The sequence below is a fragment of the Micropterus salmoides genome, unplaced genomic scaffold (assembly GCF_014851395.1).
Source record: "Micropterus salmoides isolate LMB-PRFRI ecotype aquatic unplaced genomic scaffold, ASM1485139v1 Ms_hic_scaffold_12, whole genome shotgun sequence".
Lineage (NCBI taxonomy): Eukaryota > Metazoa > Chordata > Actinopteri > Centrarchiformes > Centrarchidae > Micropterus > Micropterus salmoides.
In genome coordinates, this window is record NW_024040263.1 from 19,361,360 (window position 1) to 19,379,918 (window position 18,559).

Below are 18,559 nucleotides of genomic sequence, written 5' to 3' on the forward strand. Positions count from 1 at the left end.
TGGTGTCAAAAACATTACTTTATTACCTAGGATGAAATGTCCTATCAAGTACAAAAGAGAATCTCTTCGGAGTTGCCACAATCTGTTAAAAACATAGAGTTCTTTTTTTTTTTTTCCTGCAGTTAACGTTTCTTCAACATTACTAAAAAAACTGAAAACTTTTCGTTTGATATGAATAAATAATACAAGAAATGCAATGTCAATATAGAAGTTATGTTGAACTGGTTGGTTTCTTACAAAAAAGAAAAGAAAATCTCTTTACAAGAGTTAACTGTCACTCTACCCGATTCAACACCTGTATGCTCACAATATGCAGCACTTTTAATATAAAGGGCAATTTCACCTAAATCTTCAACTAAAGACAAAAAAATAGACAGTTAAAATATACAGGCGGGCTTAGTTGCTGGTTCAAAGAGTGAAAAATAAAAGTTTCTACTGCTCTATAAATCTTTTCTCTCTACATATTTGGACAGCCATAATATACAATAGAGATTATAAACAGTGGATGAAACATCATCATCATCAGATTACAAAGTGACCGACATTTGTGTGAAAGACACACAAACACAGAAAAGAAGACAGAAGCTACATTATCTCTCAACTCTGCTTGTACACACAGTAAATAAGAAAAACGTTATGATTGAAACTGAAACATTTGCTTAGTTTAAACAGTTTTTGACAACTTAAAGACAATCATATTCATCTTATGACTGCTCCCCTCCTACAAAAACTGATAACGGATTATAAAAATGTTCCCAAATATGCTAAAAATGCCACTATAAAATTTTCATACAAACCCCATGACACAAAGACTCCCCAGTCCCCACTCAAAGTATACTCTCAGACATGCTGCCGCAGACCGCAACATAACTGAGTTGATGCTGAGCGGAAAAGTCCATTATCCAATTACTTAACCATGCTTTGAGGGTGAGTTGAGAGACATATGTGAGCCAACCTGTCAACTTCAATGAAGTATGCTGGAAGAAGTGGCTGATAGATAAGGGGGAGAGAGACTCACAGACTCAGCCATCAACAGAAACAGAGCTTTGACAAGACAGTGCGTGCATGGAGGGAGGGAGGGACAGTACATGGGGGTTAGGTACGCCACAGGTTTCACCTTCCCTGAAGGCCTAACAGTCTTGTTTCCTCGCTTCTTGTGATTGACTTCCTTTAAAATAAAAAAAGTTTAAAAGGAGCACAGAGCCAGTTAACATTCTTGGATAACATTTCAGAATAACACAAAACGGAGAAAAGGTCAGAAGAGGAGCAGGATGTGGTGTGTGGGATGGCCTGTCCTGGGTGTTTCCCCTCTGGAAATGAACATGAAAGCAACACAGCTCTCCGACAAAATGAAGACCCCTTGAATTACTTGAGTGATGGCAGTATACACCCGTACGATGTTTCTGTGTTAATCGAACTGTCTATATTATCAGACTATATTTGTGAAATCTAGCGCCCATCACAAATGGAGCATCTCTGCATCAGGTGATAGGGAAGGTACAGTGAAATGAACCACATCGCAGACACATTTGGACCTGATGTGCCCCCAAGTGGGTTTTATGAGGCTGGTTCATGCTTCGTGCAGGGCTACACACCTGAGGGTATAGTCAAAATAACTGGGTGCTGTGGAGTTAGATGTGAAACATGGAAGGTGACTCTGCGCCTGACATTGGCTGAACAAAGTGGATCTGAAATCTGATTGGTTTCAATGTTTTTATTTTCCTGGTGGGAGACAAAGAGCAGTAAAATGCTGCTTTCAGGCATAGTCGTTAAATATGACAAGAATAAACTCTCAAGGTACTGTACATAGATGTGATGCCTGCATCTTCTGCTATTAGCCACACATGAAGCAGAAACCAGGCATTTCAGTTCTCCTTTTGACCATATGAATGTTTCCATCTGATGCAGGGACTAGGCTTTTATGGGATGTTTGCGTCATAAAAATGTGACGTGATGAAATTAAAGTTGTATGCTGTGGGTGGGAAGATCAAAAGCTGGCACTTTGCTATAGAGGCCACACTACTATATAGTGATCAGCTACAGAATGAACTGCTGCCATGAGATCAGACTGCCAACTGCACATCCAACGAGACGACTTATCAACTTTATCTGCGTGAATCTCTCTTCTCATGGATGAGATGCATGGGGTGGGGTGGGGGGTGAAACAGGCTGCCAAACAGAGTCTGTGGCTGCCGTTCCCATGGTCTGAAGGTGAGACTTCTCTGCCATTGACACTTTGGATGAAAAGGGGATTTTCTCTCCCCTTAGCACTGCAATGGAGGTGTTGGAGGTTGGGGCGCTTTCACAACAGTGCGAGCTGACTTGGACCGTGAGGTTTAATCATTCAGAGGAAACCACAAGGCTTGTCTTTTTGACACTTGGACTTTAGGAGGGAGCTAAGAGGCTGCTGATTGTAGTTTGTTGTTATGAGACCTACAGAGACAGGCAAAGAGAGGAGGAAGAACAGTTGGAAAACGTCTTGTCGTTTCCTTTTTTATTAAAAGCTTTACAATATGACAAAAATATGCACTAGGGGAAATACAAAAACAAACAAAAACAAACAAAACAAACGTATTGGATGCCAGTGGGTCAGAGACTTTGACAGAGACCAAGCAGCCATGTTGGTGAAATGTTATCAAAGTGTATGATGTGATGTTCCAACAGTGTATATACAAGGACTTTTTTTTTTAAACTGGAGAATGTCGAGCTTGCCATAGTTAAAACAGGACAGCTAAACTACATTTTTCTCCAATCTATCTTTACAGATCCTACCATTATTTCCATTAGAACATAAAAATAGTCCTTCACAAAAAGATATAATATGCACATGAAATAATATTATACATGGGTACAGCCAATAAAAATAAACTAATAAATGTTGCATGCTTTTTTGTTTAAATTCTCGGCTAAGAAATGAGGTAAAAATGTTCTGCTGCAGCATGTTATGACCAAGACGATAAACGACATTTCTGTCAAATTAAAAGATAAATTACCTGTGTGTGTGTGGAACTTGAGTCAGATTTCTCAATCAAAATCAATATTTGTTTTTTCAAAACTGACTCCCAAGAAAGCGAAAGAGAAACTAAGGAAAACTTCATATTTTGTCTTATATCCAACTCAAACATAAACAAAATATCAGTCATCTGTTGCAAGAAGTGTAAGAAAATACATTTTCCCTTGAATGCTTGTGTTACCAACATGGCTGCCATTATTAGACAGTAGAAACTTTTTTTTTCCTTTGTTTCTAAAATTAAAAAAAAAGGATCACACCTACAGTGTGGCTTAATATATGCACATTCTTACAAAGTTTTTAACGCTGTTTTAAACAAGTAAAAACAGCGAAATCTGGGATAGCAAATTCTGTTTTTTTGTTTGTTTTAAGAGTGACCCCGACACCCAGGTGTTTGACATCACAATCTGTAAGAGAGAGAGAGAAAGAGAGAGAGAGAATGGATGGTGTAAATACACGCGGGTGGAGCACATCACCGTTTTAGGCACATTAAGTTGGATGCAAACAACAAGACTTAAACTAATTACACATCAGAGCTGAAGTGCTTACAGAAACTCCATGTGTGTGGAGCTCTCACTACCTCCACTTAAACTCACCATGAAATGGTCAGCTTGGTATTCAGTAAATAACCAAAAGCACAGCAAAGCAAAATTAATTGTTATGATTGTTAATACATATATAAATCAATCTGTCGCTAAACTCTTGTAGTGTGCATCCGCCCAAAGCAATCACATCACGCAGCGAGGGCAATGCAGTGAGGTGAGTTTAAAGGCACAAGCAGATGGCGGAGTTATTAGGGCTTATTTCTTGTGTAGAGATCAATTGTGCAGAAACTGCGGCTTCCAAACTACTGTATATGAGATATAAATTGTATGATGAAATAGTAAAGATTCCTAGTTTGGGTTTTTTTTTTTTGGTTTTAAACTTACATTTTCTTATGAAAAGGTGGTAAAAGCTCAAGTTGGAACATTCAATAACCCCAATCAGCTGACTTGAGGCTAAATGATGACACCACCAACATGAAACTGTAGAGGACCAACGGTGGGACAGAAAGCTCATACAGTCTGCAGACAAGAAAAAAAAACTAAAGTAGGGAAAGCCATGCTGCCCATCTTAAAATGTTACACTGTATTATTGAAGATTTATCTGTATTAGTGTTTTATGCTGCCCTGTTCCAGAAACAGATGAGGCCTGCTGGCTATAAGAGCTTTCAGTCATGAACCAAAAAAAAAAAGAAAAAGAAATAAACCCCCATGATTTTAATGTTTAGAGGAAACACAAGATGGTGACCCAATCAAAGACACAAAGCAGTCAATAAAATCCACTTGCGTCTGACATGCATTTTTCCATGAGAAGTTAAATTTTATTGCTCTCATTGGAGAAAGTCTGTGTCTACCCAATCTCCAAGGAGGTCAGAGGTCGGAGTCAGCAGCACAGCTGGAACTGCTAACGACTTAGGCTCTTTCTTAAGGACACTTAATTCTGCAGGGTGGACGCTCTCTCACTCAAGGCCCTAAAACCCTCTCTTTTCTTAAAGTAATCGTGCTGCAGTTTTGTGTTTCTTTTCCTCATCAGTGCGGATGATCATCATCATGAACCCCATCTTACCTGCTGGCTTTGAAGCCTTTGAGTTTCTGGACAAAGAAGTTTTCCAGAACCTCGGCACACTGGTAGAAGGGCGAGTCACTGGGGTTGTAGTAGCGGCAGTTGTCGAAGATTTTGGTCATGTCCGCTACAAACTCCGTCAGCTTGACGTACTCGCGCTTCTGTAACCTCTCCTCCATGGTGGAAAGGTCTAAAGAAAAGGGGATTTGAAAAATATACTTGGTTACTGATTATATGTACAGTATGTAATAGAAATGAATAAAAAACCTACAAATTTAATTGTGAACTCTTGCCAGACACAAACATCACGTATGTGGAAGCAGCAAAATATCGCAGATAAATATCTGGCCTTTCTAATGGACTTTGTTCCACAAATCAGCATGTCTGCTTCAAAGTAATTGCAGCCTATGTGGCATGTATTTGACATACATTCAAATATGTTTCCTGGGAGCCCAGTTCATCATTTTATATGTGACAGCAAAAATCCCAAACCTCTGCCAGCTTTAACCTCGATCTACTCAGCCTTCCAGATCAGTTACTGAGATCTGACCGATTTCATTCCTGAGGAGAGCGTCATTATCCAAGTGTCAAATCAGTGCTTCCAAGTCTGGGTCTCCCATAAAGAGGATGTGTGTTACTAACCTGGTTAAATCAAGTTAGAAACTAATCGAGTTAACAACAGCCGAGGCTTCATATAATCTGCTGCTGCTGGTGGTGGTTTGCTCTGCAATGGCGTCCCCGGGGCTGCGTTTTAAACAAACATATCCGACTCTTAACCTCCTTAACCCCCACCCAGTAAACCTCATGGTCAATATCAAAGACCTCCTTCTTCTCTGTCATCACATTTCATCTCAAAACCCTCCAAGAACTACTAACGGCTGTAGCTACAGCAGCCAAACTCTCCTTTTTCTTTTTTGAAAACCAACAAGGTCTTTTTCTTGCAGTGGAAGGGAGAGGGGAGGACTAGAGTTTCCAGGACCGGTCCAGCAGGAGCTGGTCCCTTTCCACAGGGAGCACAGGCAGACCCGGACCAGTTCATTAACGGTTTGTTTGTGTGGAAGTTCAAAAAGGCCCTGTTGACGTAGTTCCCATTTACATGGCCGTTTTGATCTGACTTGGAGGGCTTCCTCCCTGCTGGCCATGTTTTAATGTTTAAGATATAGAGACTGGGTGTTACTTCCAGTAAGGAGCTGCAGCTTCATACCAGCTAAAGCAATTAGGAAATGAAAACAGCACTACTGAGGCAATTTTCCCTTCTGAAGAGGGATTGCTCCAACTCCCATTCCTGGTAATTCAGCATTGCATATCTGCTGATTCACGAGTCACGATCTTTATATTTTCCGACTTAGTGCAATACTAAGAGTATGCCAATCCACAAAAGATATGATGTTAAAAGTTTGAATAGCTCTCTATAGCCGGGATCACTGATTCTATATTTTGTATTGTGTCCTTTAGTTACTTTGTGTGATATAATCTGGGGCTACAACTTTATGAATTAATGTGACCATTTTTTAAATTAATCCATTTTTCCAAAAGGTGGAAAGGCAAGTATATAATTAATACTGATAAAAAAGAGAGAAGAGCAACACATTCTTACATTTGAGAAGATTGAACCAGCAAATATTCTGCATTTTATCATGATAATTGACGATTACCCAAATATCAAAATTGTTGACAAATTAAGTTTTTATTTAATTTTTAAAAATTGTTTCCAAGGGCCAAAGCAGCTCTGCTTGTTGGAAAGATCTCTATGATTTATTTTTTTATGGTTTTATTGTGCCGCGACATGATATTTCAAAAAAGGCAAAAAACAGGAAAAACTGTGGGGGAAAAAAGACTTCCCGAGTGGGTCAGTGATAATACTCAGAAAAAAGAAGGGGAATGCAGTAAAGCGATAATATTCAATATAATAGTGGGAATGTATTTTTTGCATTTCATTGTCACTGAAAAAAAATTATAAAATGTTTAGCCCTAGCACAAAAACAGGCATTGCATAAGGAATACTGAAAAGGCTTGGGTCCAGAGTAGCTGCTGACCCAAATGGGTCTGGGGGCTAATTCCTGTGTATTTTAGAAATAATTACAAACCATGTTGTCTTTATCGTGTTTGTTATGTGGACAAAGCATTTACACATTTCCTCCACTCACCCATTGGTTCCTTGATAACCCTGTAGTAGTCTGGGGCGTCATTTGTGTCCACAGGCTCCAGGAACGGCCATGCCATTTTATGTGCCTGAGGAGGAGGGGAGGGGCCGAAAGGGAGAGATGAAGAGAAAGACAAGACACTTGAGAAAGCTGAAACCAATGAAGAAAAACAAACAGCACTGTAAAAATGACACTAGAAGCAGGTGGGTCAACACAGATGTTCTCTCTTGCTTTCTTTCCCACTTCTATCACTCACCCTCCCTCACACATACACAGACCACTGGAGAGAGGAGGAGAAAATGAGAGGAGAATAGGTAGGAGGAGGAAGAGAAAAGAGAGGGAAGCTAGAAAAAAATGCTGCGGCCAGGCAGCTGTCCTATTGGCGCTCTGGGGAGTCGGACCCATCAGATAAGACGGACACAGAGGACTTTTGTTTGCTGCTCTAACACAGTTGTGGAGCAACGCGGAGCTGTGTTAGGGTTCGCTGGTAATAAGACTACCACTACAGTGCTGCTACTTCAGCTACAGCTGGGAGTGTTCTTGTAACTATACAGTAAACATGCAGAGATGTAGTAGAGAGTAAACCTCCCCACAACTCGTTTACCCACCATTTTGGTTTTACTGTCTCTATAGGGTTAACTTTTGCCAGTGTATAATAAAAAAGTTCCACGGCACTTATTGTTTCTTCCATCCTGTAGTGTTTTACACCCTGGATGTATTCACTGCTACATGACTGTATACGTTATACTGTAAGCACGTGTGTTTGTGTGAATATGTTTACCTGTAAGGAACGCAGAGTTCTCCGCAGACCCTCGTAGTCCTTGTCAGTGAGCGGCGTGAAGACCGTCATGGCATCCTCTGTTGACTGACATTGTGGGCACACATATTCGTCAATGTGGTTGGCCTCGCTCTGCAGGATGCCCACGCAGCGACCGTGGTACCAGTTCTGGCACCGGTCACAGCCGATGTAGAACCTGGCAAGACGGGAAGTACTTACTTTTACTTGCGATGTGATGTAGGGCCCTTTGCATTGTATTTCAATGTGGCTTAAAAATCAAGGAACTATCATTACTAATCCAGAGAGAAGAGATGGTAAGGTGAGGTTAGCATAGCAAAACAGAAACGAAAAACTGTAATTTTCTCTAAGCAACAACATTGTACAGCATGACTTTTTCACATGACTGCTTTTCACATTTTATCAGTTATTTCTCTTGATTTATAATCAGATTAACTTATGACACAACTTAAGTGTTTGGTTACTGCTGGCAAGATCTTGGAGAGGTTAGTGACAAACATTTCCCAATATTGCTCACCAAACTTTTGCTGAAATGCTAATGATGCTAAATGTGTTCAGGTTACATTTCTGCTACTGGGATGTAGCCCACTGATGCTAAGTTTAGATGATTGCAGTCTGGTCTCACTTTTTATAAAACACTCATTCTGTATTATTTAGTTGACGTTACAAAATATTATAGCATCTTGTGTCAAATGTCTTGGGTGAGCAAGAATAAGACAAGTATGATAATGTACAGGACAGTTAAAATTGTACAAATGGTGGTTTTGTATGTGTAGTATATCATTTTTAGGATAATTTATTCACATTCCAGTTTTGCATTTAAAGCAACAACACTGATCATCTGTTTACGGAATTGCCCGGTTTGCCAAACATTTCAAGCAGAGAGAGCTCCTTACTGGGACTCGTCGTATGGTGTCTGACAGATGCAGTACAGCTCTTCTGTGCTGCTCTCCTGGCCCCGTTTACACTCCATACAGATGTAGTCGTCCATCTTCTTCGCCTCCTTCTCTGTGATGCCCACGCAGTCTCCGTGATACCAGTTGGTACATAGGTCGCAGCCAATGTAGAACCTTTAGAGAGGAAAAGGATACAGAAAGTGTTGTCAGTCATATCTCGCAGTAGACCCCAGTGTTTCTCCTATATTCATTCAACGATGCGCCACTGTTGAATTATGACTGCCACTCATAAAACTTTATCAAATCATTAATTTCAATGCACAACTAATGATTTTCACTTGCACACTGTGCGAGCACAGTAACACGCAACGTTTGGCTAGCTCCCTCTCCTCATCCCTCAAAGCACATCTACATGAAAGGTTCTATTAAAAGAGCAGCTTAACTCCTCTAAGGAATAGGGCACTGCATAACGTGTGTGCATAGTGAGTATTTGATTGACTGAATGAGAGAGCGAGTGGCAGAAAGTGATGGTAAAAGTTAGCGGAGGAGAAGATTAGCAGTAAATTGTCAGCCTGGCAGTAAATGTACGGTGTCGGTTGGTCGGTCTAGAAGCTAAGCAGGAAACAGTACTTTTTATGGCTGCTATGTAACGTTTGCTAAATTTACAGGAAGTAACTCATAGCTGCATATCAATACTACCATTATTATTATTACAAGCTTGGTAACTGTACTGTGCTGTAGCCTTCACCCTGATAGTTAAATTGTATTTCAGTTTTCTGGTTGTTAAGAAAAGAAAGAACGATGGTGACCGTGGAGGGGCAGAGGTTGATAAAGCAAATTAGGGATGCAAACTAGTCACCTTTAAGCTAAAAAGGAGACGTTTCTATTGGATATGGATTTAATTTACACATTAAAAGCCGTGTTAATTATACAGAAGGGAGTGAATACATTTGCTGGTTCTTGCCTCTTTTTATATTAATTTCTACAATTCAATGTCAAAAGTTGTAAATTAAGATACAAAAGGCAAACATGTCATCTATAATGACTCCGAGGTCATATTAACAGCCATTATAAGGCCAAGGTGGTGAGGCCCAAAAAGGCTTGGGTGCTGGCCATGAATGTAAAATTGTGGAGAGCATCAAAATTAATTAAGTTACTTTTCCCAGATTTATTGGTTGTAGTTCCTCCCCAGTAGACTTCTTCAGCACGTTTAGTCCTTAAGCTTTTTGGTGTTGTTTATTTATTAGCTGCTCTAGTTTTTCAAACTATTTGTTCACAGATAAGGAAATAACAATGGTATATATGATGTAAAATGGCCATTTTTTAAAATTAGAAAACATAGTACTTCATTTTAGGGGAAACACTGAGGCCCTATCATGGTTTTTAAAACATATCAAACTGTTATGTTTTTTTAAATTAGGTTGTCATGAGGTTGAAATGGAAATCTGTACTGATCTGATCTATACTTGAAGATGGGGTTTCATTTATTGATTTCTTTGTTTAACAGTGAGTGGCAGTGGGTAAAGATTAGGAACTAAAACTGGTCCATGTGAGTGACATCAAGTCATGTGGCTTCCAATATCAGAGCAGCAACGTTTCAAAGTTATTGTATCCTTTGATGTGGAATAACCACAGTGGGGGTATTGTGTAAATGTTTCCGCTTTAGTACATGACCGCATTGATACAATTAGCAAATAGGGTTAACTTCTGTTTTTGTTTTTTTTTGTTTTTTCTTCTAGTCAGGAAATTCCATCCCTCACCCCAATATTGATTCTACAGCCAGTGCTTGCTTACAGGCTGAATGAATGCTCTACGCTTTTTGCTGCAGTGTGGAGGATTGTTTGACCAGTAGGCCAGGTTTAGTACCGTAAGCTCTCCCCTTACACTTTCTGGAAAGAACAACCTCAGGAGCAGGGACTTTTTGGGATGCAGGAACCAAAACTGGAACTACATTTCTGTAGTTGAAAGTTTCTGAGTTCCTACAAAGGTCCTCTGGTTAAATTAGATAAGATTTTTTGAAACTGTCTTTTACTGTGTCTACTGCTACCGTGCCTCCCTCCTGGGTTACAAAATTTGTATTTGAGAGCTTCATCGTACTTGGTCTCGTCATAGGGCGTCTTGCAGACGCAGTAGAGCTTGGTGTCCTTCTTGCTCTCCTTGGTGCTCGTCGTCGAGATCATCTTCTTCTTCTTGGACTTGGTTGGCGTCACGGTCTCCCTCTCCTCCTCCCGTTTCCTCTTGTGTGTAGAGGTGACGGTTGCGGTGAGGTGGTGTTGAGAGGTGATGCCATGCGTGTGTGCCAGTGTATGTTGCTGCTTGTTGTGGGCAGCGGCTGCGGCGGCGGCCTGGGCGGCCTGGTGGGCTGCAGCCTGAGCCCTCTCCTTCTCTCTCCGCATCCGCAGCAGATCCCTTTTTAGCTCTTCCTGAGGAGTGTAATGTCAAGACAGATCGGTAAAGAGCACCTTCATAAGGCATTTCTGTTTAATGTTTTAAAGGCATAAAAGTGTTTACAATGACATCTGTCATGCCACTTTTAATTTTAACTTCAATTATATTTTATACTTCTGCAGTTTTGTCCCTCCCTCCCTCAGTACCTGGGCCTCTAGCTGCAGCTCCTTGTCGAGAAGCGCCCGCTTTTTCAGGATCTCCATCTTGAGGCTCTCTTTGTGCCGGTAAAGGAGCGAGGAGAGCTTGCTGGCGTTGGCCAACCTCTTCTTGGCCTCCACCACCTCTTCCTTCTTCCTCCTCTTGGCCGCCTGCCTCTCATCCTTGTCTATCCGGTCCAGGATGTACTTCATCACCTGGTTGCATACGATCATCCTGGACATACACATACAGCAGAAGGGAACATGAGAACAGGAATTAATTACAGACTTCCTATCCTCCTGACCTTTTAAAATTTACAGAGGATCATAAATGCATATTGTATAGAATAGTAAAGTACTGTATATTGAGAATAAACAGCTGTTTTAATACAACAGAAACATTTATAGTCTCGCCTAAAACACAGTTCAAGACACAGCCCTACTGAATTTAATGAGGACCCACGTGAAATAGTGCTGTGGCCCACTCGGGTATTTTTTTAAAGGCATAAAATACACATAATACTCCTGCTCAGAGAGAAGAGAAGGATAAAAGAGCTGGGAGGGAAAGGATTATCACATATCTGAATCTTGAATTCAGAAAGTCAGTACAGTTGAAGTCACAGAGGAAGAAAGTTATCCCTCTGACACACCAGTGGGCAGGAGTGGAGTACTAATCCAAACAATGCTTCAATGTTTCAGAAAGTACAACCTGCAAGGCTATTGGCTACTTCAAAAATGTGAACATCTAACTTTCCACATGTAAGAAATGGCAGTGCGTGTCAATGAACAATGAAAGCATTTCTCTCAACACAAGTCCTTAAGGCATTCTGGTGGTTCAGTTGTGTGAACTACAAAGTACTGGGTTTAACTAAGGTTCTGGACTGTTCTTGTATCCTTTCACTATCTGGCTCTAAATATTTATTTTCTCTGCTGTGAACTATCAGAAAAGGGCTAAAATGTAAAAACAAAATCTGACATAACAATCATACAAACAACATAGCCTGTTAAAATCCCGAAGCTAACATGGCTGCTTCCTAAAAGCGCCACAGTTGTGTCATCATCCCTGTGAGAACCAAGTGCTCAGAGTGTTCGTGTTACTGGGCCACGTGTCTTACAGATGTTAGAGGGGTATTGGGTTGTCCAGTGTTTATTTGTATGAAACTCTGTGCTTCAGTAGCATGGGAGTGGAGCTGAGGGTTTTGAAAGAGAGGTATGGTGCGAGATGGACAGATAGATGATGATTGGGAAGCCACGCTGCTCTTGTAAACATGGGAAAGGGAGGAAGAAAGGTCATACACACAGATTCAAGCAAATTAAAATGCACATGGGGATTCAGGGTCAAGTGTAGGGTCCTGTACTGTGTGATGATATAACTTCCTACAAATCAAAAGGAAGTGCAAGAAATATTAAGCAGTGAAGAAGAAAACACATTCTGGGAGATACTATAAAAACTATCTCCAGGAACGTTTTGACAAAATGTCAGCATATTACAGTAAAATCAAGATAATTTATGGCTCTGGGGCCGCAGTATGTTCACTTGTGTTCGCTAACATTCACAACTAAGATAGAAAACTGCTGGTTCACATTCAGCAAAAGAATAAAACATAATAACACACATGCACAAGGTCAAAGATGGTCCAAGGTTCCTACAATGAAGTACACACTGCAAATGCAGCGTGAAAGTGGAGGAGACCAAAGAAACTGGACGCACAAACACACACAAGCTGATGTCAGAATTCGGTGTCATTACTAACAGATTCTTGTTTCGAAGGAAAGGCAAGAGAAAGGGATGAAATGAAGAAATGGAAAAAGGATGAAAATAAGCAGAGAGACAGACAACTGCTGTGGTGATGTCACGGTAGTCTGGGTTTGGTATTTCAGGTTTGTGTGAAAGGGCAGTGTTGACACACCGTCTGTGGACATAAACACATGGTTGTCAAGGTCAACTGTAGGTCTGAGTATCATCTATCTACAGCATATTAAACAGGGGAGAAGGAGGAACGCCTTTCTAAACAGTCCACTACTTTAACTTTCATTTTATAGAATTTTTTTATAATTGGAGCTGTTTTAACTCTGCCTACAGAATATAATTGCAGGTATTTCAAGGTAACAAACATATTGACACTCGCCAGAAAGACAGAGAGTCTCTACAGTACCTGGCCCTCTGGAAATACCTACTGTTTGGCTCTTGATGAAACAGTGCCAGTAAACCAACAGTAGTATTTGTCACTGGGTTGATACTAAGCTAAAACACCCCCCATTCCCCCAGCATCCAATTTTAAGAGCAATGCATGTGATATTAGTAATGAAAGTGAGGCTACTGAATTTTCTGTCCATTTAAGACAGTATGTCTTATGATTATATGATTTTTTTATCTTAATTATTTTGTCAAATGGTGACACGCTAATAGACATTTGATATAGAAGTTTAAACTTGCTGCATCCCTACAAATCTGTGTAGGTTTGGATGAGCAGTGTGTGATTTTATTGTACAACTCCTCTAATGTATACATGGGTTTGTCTCTCTGCTATTGCTTGTAGGGTCACAGTGAGTACATGCAGCTGTTGGTGGTTACACACCCAAAAGTTCCCATGCTGTGTAGCACTTCCCAACATGGTGTTGGACAAAAGTCAAATAGAGAAGGGGGTGGGTTGGGGTAGTGCACAGACTGCCTAAGTGACGATGTTACAGTTCCATATAATCAGAACATGGACACCTTATCTATCACACAGACAATAACCCAAAACTTAATTCCATATGTATTATTAATAAGGCTGGTTACTGTGATCGCACAAATCCACTGTTTTCGAAATCCCATGATATGAAAAATAAATGATTTGGTATTTTATAAAGTAATGCAAATAATGTTTAAAGTCACTCCCAGGCTGCGTACAAAGGTGTACAAACATGATTTAAGAGTTGTTTGTAAGTTTGCTGTACAAAAAAGCTAAAAAAAAAAAAAAAAAAAAAAAAGGCATTAATCAGAGATGTATTTCTATTGTTGGGGGTAAATTATGAAACACTGCTAATATAAATTTAAGAATGTGTAACTCACTTTTGGTTTCAAAAGAATGGTTTATGAAGCTATTTGAGGGTTACAAGTGTGAATGCTTTTTCTTTAACAGTTTTTATTTCTGGCAGGTAGCGTAAATTGAAATGAATGTAGGATAGGCATATATAATCATTTTGCTTTTGCCTGTGCCTTTTCAGCCACTTCTTAATACTGATGACTATTTATACTGTCTACATTGTTTATACTTATTGTATATTATATATACTGTTTAAATGTATTGTATTGTGTGTGTGACGACTGAATAAAAAAATACTACTACTATTTCTGTGTTGTTATTGTTTTAATTTCTATGGTGCATTTGTTATTAAAACAAACATTCTGCCACAGCGCTTCTGATTAGTGAGAAAAATTTTCTTCCTTTGACCTAGAAAACAAAATGACACCTTTGACTATATGTATGTCATTCCTACATTATCACACACACACACACACACACACCTCTGATTCTCTTCTCTCTCTGCAGGCGTCATGGTCTTCTTCTGCTTCAGGTGCTCGATTACAGCGTTTTGCTTCATTACCACCTGAAACACATGACGCAGGAAGATGTCATAATAAACAACATGATCAACAACAGAATTTTTTTTTTTTTTTTTTTTTTTTTTTTTTTACAGATTGAGAGGAAATGGCTACACCAGACGAAAAAATTGTATTCCAATCAAACATTGGCAAAATAATTAAATACAAAAAAAATCATCTGGACTTAATTCAACAATCCCTTCTGACTTTAGTCATGTTTAATGTGTCCTACAAATATAAACAGAAATTGATTAATTTTAAATGTGACCAGACAACACAGCGTAGTATGTTAAATACACAGAGACCATTGAAAACACACACACAGAGTAGCAGTTGCAGTATTAAGCCCAACAACTGAACTGTAAAAATAAACGCAGTCTTGGTGGAGCATTGGAGGATGGTGACTGCTGATGTACTGATGGCAGGGAGAGAGCTAGTCTTGGACTGGGATGGATGACCTGGCTACGAGGGGTGCCTGAGCACGGTCACATACATACCTGTTTCTGAATGATGTCGCTCTGGCTGGCTGCGTTGAGGGCTTGTTCTCTCTTGGCCTCTGCGGCTTGTCTCTTCTTCTGCTGCTGCTGTTCTCTGAGCTGCTGGATTCTCTGCAGCTGCTCCTGGACAGAAGCTGCCTGGATGGTCACTACGTTCCCAATCTGTGCAGACAGTATAGTGTGATGAGGTATACAATTTTGAATACTACTGTCTAAATGTAGTAGTGGTCCTCGACTAATCACTAATATAAAAAAGCAGTTTAGGCAGTTTATAAAGGATGTATTCAGCTTTGCAAAAGAAAGCTGCCACTTAAAGAGGTAAGTGCTTAATGTGAAGAGTAAGGAAAGCTAAAATGATTTAATATTTTACTCTTCAACCATGGTATGAGTTGGGCAGAAAGCCAGTGTATACAGAACATTTTCTGATTTGTTTAGTTTTACCAGGATCAAAACCACCTAGCAAGGTCCTATCAAGGTTATATAAGTTAGGGTGTAGTTTAGTATGCTTGCTGCACTACCTGTCCTCCCTGAGCTGAGGTGGTCCCGGTCTGTTGGATCTGGATAGGAAGCTGCAGTTTGATGTGTTGTGGCAGAGAGCCTCCACCCTGCTGGGCCTGCAGCTGGGCCAACACCTTCAGTAGCAACACAGAAGATATACAAATTTAACAAAGCTGAAATGAAAACCAGTGGTTTGTTTATACATTCACATTAAACTTATCTTTACATTTGTGAGATCAGCCACATTACATGCACCCTTAATTTAATTCTCCACCTTAAGAATGGATGTATATATTAAATTAGCAGTTCACATAATGACCTGGGTTTAATAGTTTGAGCATGCACATTCAACTTGTTTTTTTTAAATCAGGTTTTCTAAAGACTTAATTCAAACATGTTTGCCCAAAACATAAAGTCCTCAACTGTGGGACTAATCTGAACTACAGCTGTTTTGGGAGGTGAGTTGGGGTGATGTCTAATGTTATATATACCTGTACCTGCTGCTGCAATCCAGACATGCTGATGAGCTGGGGCGTCTGCTGCAGCTGCAGCTGGGCAGTTCCTCCCTGCGTTTTCATCTGCAGCGATGTGGGAGACTGAATTGGCATGTGAGCCTGCATCTGAGGGGGTAACTGGCCCTGTGGGGTTGCCGTGGAAGGGGTGCTGGTGGTGGCCAAGGGGGCTGCCCCTGCCTGGACCGGGGCGGCAGCCTGCTGGGCGGGCTGGGCTGGGGTTTTGGTGGAGGTGGAGTTGGGCTGGACAGGAACAGTGGTGGCTGGAGAGTGGTGAGAGATGAGCAGAAGAATTTCACAGTAAAAATGTGATCTTTAAAACTGCTCTGTGACTTTTCTAATGTAGTTCTGTATTCAAGAGGCCTATCCATTCACTGTACATCACCCAGCAGAAACACCTGAAATTCACATTTAATTTTCAAAGTTATTTTCAAGTGTAAGCCTTGAAGTTAGGGGACAACTAACAGCAGAAAAAAACAAATCTGTTGAGTGATCCATGCTTGTTTTTTATCATACCTGCACTTGATGTGGGGGTTGCAGCTGAGGCCAAGGGGGTGAAGAGGAAGCGCTGCACCTGGCCGTTGGGCAGTGCTGCCTGCATGAGCTGCTGACCAGGCCCTGGGATGACCGTGACCCCTTGGGGTATGACCTGCAGCTGACCGGTGGTCTGGCCCTGGCCCTGAACCATCACCGTCAGAGCCTGTTGGGTACTGCTGACACCAGCCTGCCGATCCACACCTGACCCAGCTTGCTGCTTCTATGGGAAGCGGAGGAGAGAGAGAAAGGCTTGTTAGTAGGTGAACCACACTTTATAATCCGGTCTAACCCAAAATGAATTGTGGTGAAAGACTGTGGTTATATCCCATTATGCAAAGCATACATTAATTTTAGTAATCACATTTTATCCCACAAAATCTCAGCCTCATTACAAATTGGTGAAAACTTTCTAGCTGTCAAACCAACTTTAATTATCTCCTGCATTAACAAAACAAGTAACACTCCACACACAGAACCCCAGCTGGAAAGTCTTGGACTAGGACTGGTTTGGAGCCAAACTGATATTGGACTTATGTCAATGGATTTACAACAATTCTATGACTGACACACGACATCCTGGAGTTTTGTTGTCTCCCTCACTAACCTGTGTGAGTTGGGTGAGCTGTGCCAGGGTGAGTTTAACCTGGCCTTGCCCCTGCGCCCGTGGGGTGCCAGGTGGTGTTTGGCCCACTGCCTGTCCTGCTGAGGTAGGGCTGGCAGACCCCTGGCCAGTGACGGTGGCAACAGGGCTGGCCCCAGATATTGCAGTTGAAACTGCCTGGCCACGAATGATCTGTGTCACTACTTGCTGTCCACCTTGACCTGGAAGAGAACAAATTCAGACATTAAGGGCCAGTCAGTTGTTGTTTCAGAATTATATCAACTGGGCACATGCCCACATGCTGACTTAAGGCTTGTGCAGACTACACGACGACTTTTAGTGCCGGCCAATCGGCGTGCTGTTCAGACTACACAACTTGGTGTCTTGTGACGGGAGTCTTGAAGTCGTTTTGGCGTTCACACTACTAAATGACGACAGGCAACCGCATAACGATCGCTGATTTACCTCTTATCACAGCTTGACCGTCGCTGAGCTCGCCAATCTGCAAATCAGGCTAAAAATTGTGTAGTGTGAACTAGGCTTTACAGATAGGGGAGGAAACTCTCATGAAGAGTACATTACCTTGCTGGACCACGAGGGGTGTTCGGAGTATTGTCTTTCCCATTGGTCCTGTCTGCTGGATCGGTGTTCGGATCACTGTCATTCCCGGACGGATCTGACCACCAGCTGCCAGAACCTAGAAGGATAAAGATTTTCATGAAAACATTACATATTAATTGTTTCAAAGCAAGCATCTCCTTCCTGAACTGTCAGAAAGTGCCAACAGTGAAGGTAAGAGAATCAGTACTACTACAGCTTTTTGCAAACATTGAAAATACAGTGACTACAACAAAAAAAGCAGAAGGCAACAAAGGGAAATAAGCAAAGCAGAAGACGTACAGATAACAGTTGTGAGCACATAAAGAATGAACAAATAAAAAAACAACTATGGGTATTTTGAGCAGGGAGAAGGCACATGTACCTGTTGCTGGGAACCTGGGGTATTGGGCCTGATGTTGAGTGTAGTAGTGCGGGGCTGGAATGTGGTGTAGGTCTGAGCACCGCCTGCTGTGCTGGATGGGATGATACCCAACACTTTCTGCTGAACCACACCTGCAGAGATGAGAAGAGAAACAGAAAGATACCAGAGTGAACATGAAATCAGTAGAAAGAGGCATGAGGAGAGGTGTAGGGTGAAGACAAGGTTTCCAGAGAAGCAATTTGTCAATTTTAACAACCAGTCAAGAAAGAATTATAAAAGGTGGAAAGATGAGAAGGACAAGGAGAAA

The 18,559-nt window shown here is 41.1% G+C and overlaps 1 protein-coding gene across 2 annotated transcripts in view; it reads right to left on the minus strand.

The window, feature by feature from the left end:
- LOC119899335 (nucleosome-remodeling factor subunit BPTF-like) overlaps window positions 1-18,559 on the minus strand; it is a 49,924-nt gene continuing 31,365 nt past the window's right edge. Inside the window, exons 22-36 of one of the 2 annotated variants that reach the window (XM_038713867.1) lie at window positions 18,253-18,383; window positions 17,853-17,967; window positions 17,274-17,491; window positions 16,649-16,889; window positions 16,118-16,395; window positions 15,641-15,754; window positions 15,123-15,284; window positions 14,548-14,630; window positions 11,046-11,271; window positions 10,549-10,874; window positions 8,452-8,625; window positions 7,541-7,733; window positions 6,763-6,847; window positions 4,619-4,805; window positions 1-2,433 (exon numbers count right to left, since the gene is read on the minus strand). In XM_038713867.1, the coding sequence (XP_038569795.1) occupies window positions 2,397-2,433; window positions 4,619-4,805; window positions 6,763-6,847; window positions 7,541-7,733; window positions 8,452-8,625; window positions 10,549-10,874; window positions 11,046-11,271; window positions 14,548-14,630; window positions 15,123-15,284; window positions 15,641-15,754; window positions 16,118-16,395; window positions 16,649-16,889; window positions 17,274-17,491; window positions 17,853-17,967; window positions 18,253-18,383 (2,570 nt within the window). In that variant the 3' untranslated portion in view covers window positions 1-2,396. Of the gene's footprint in view, window positions 2,434-4,618; window positions 4,806-6,762; window positions 6,848-7,540; window positions 7,734-8,451; window positions 8,626-10,548; window positions 10,875-11,045; window positions 11,272-14,547; window positions 14,631-15,122; window positions 15,285-15,640; window positions 15,755-16,111; window positions 16,396-16,648; window positions 16,890-17,273; window positions 17,492-17,852; window positions 17,968-18,252; window positions 18,384-18,559 lie in introns of both variants that reach the window. The other variant, XM_038713866.1, reaches the window with a different exon arrangement.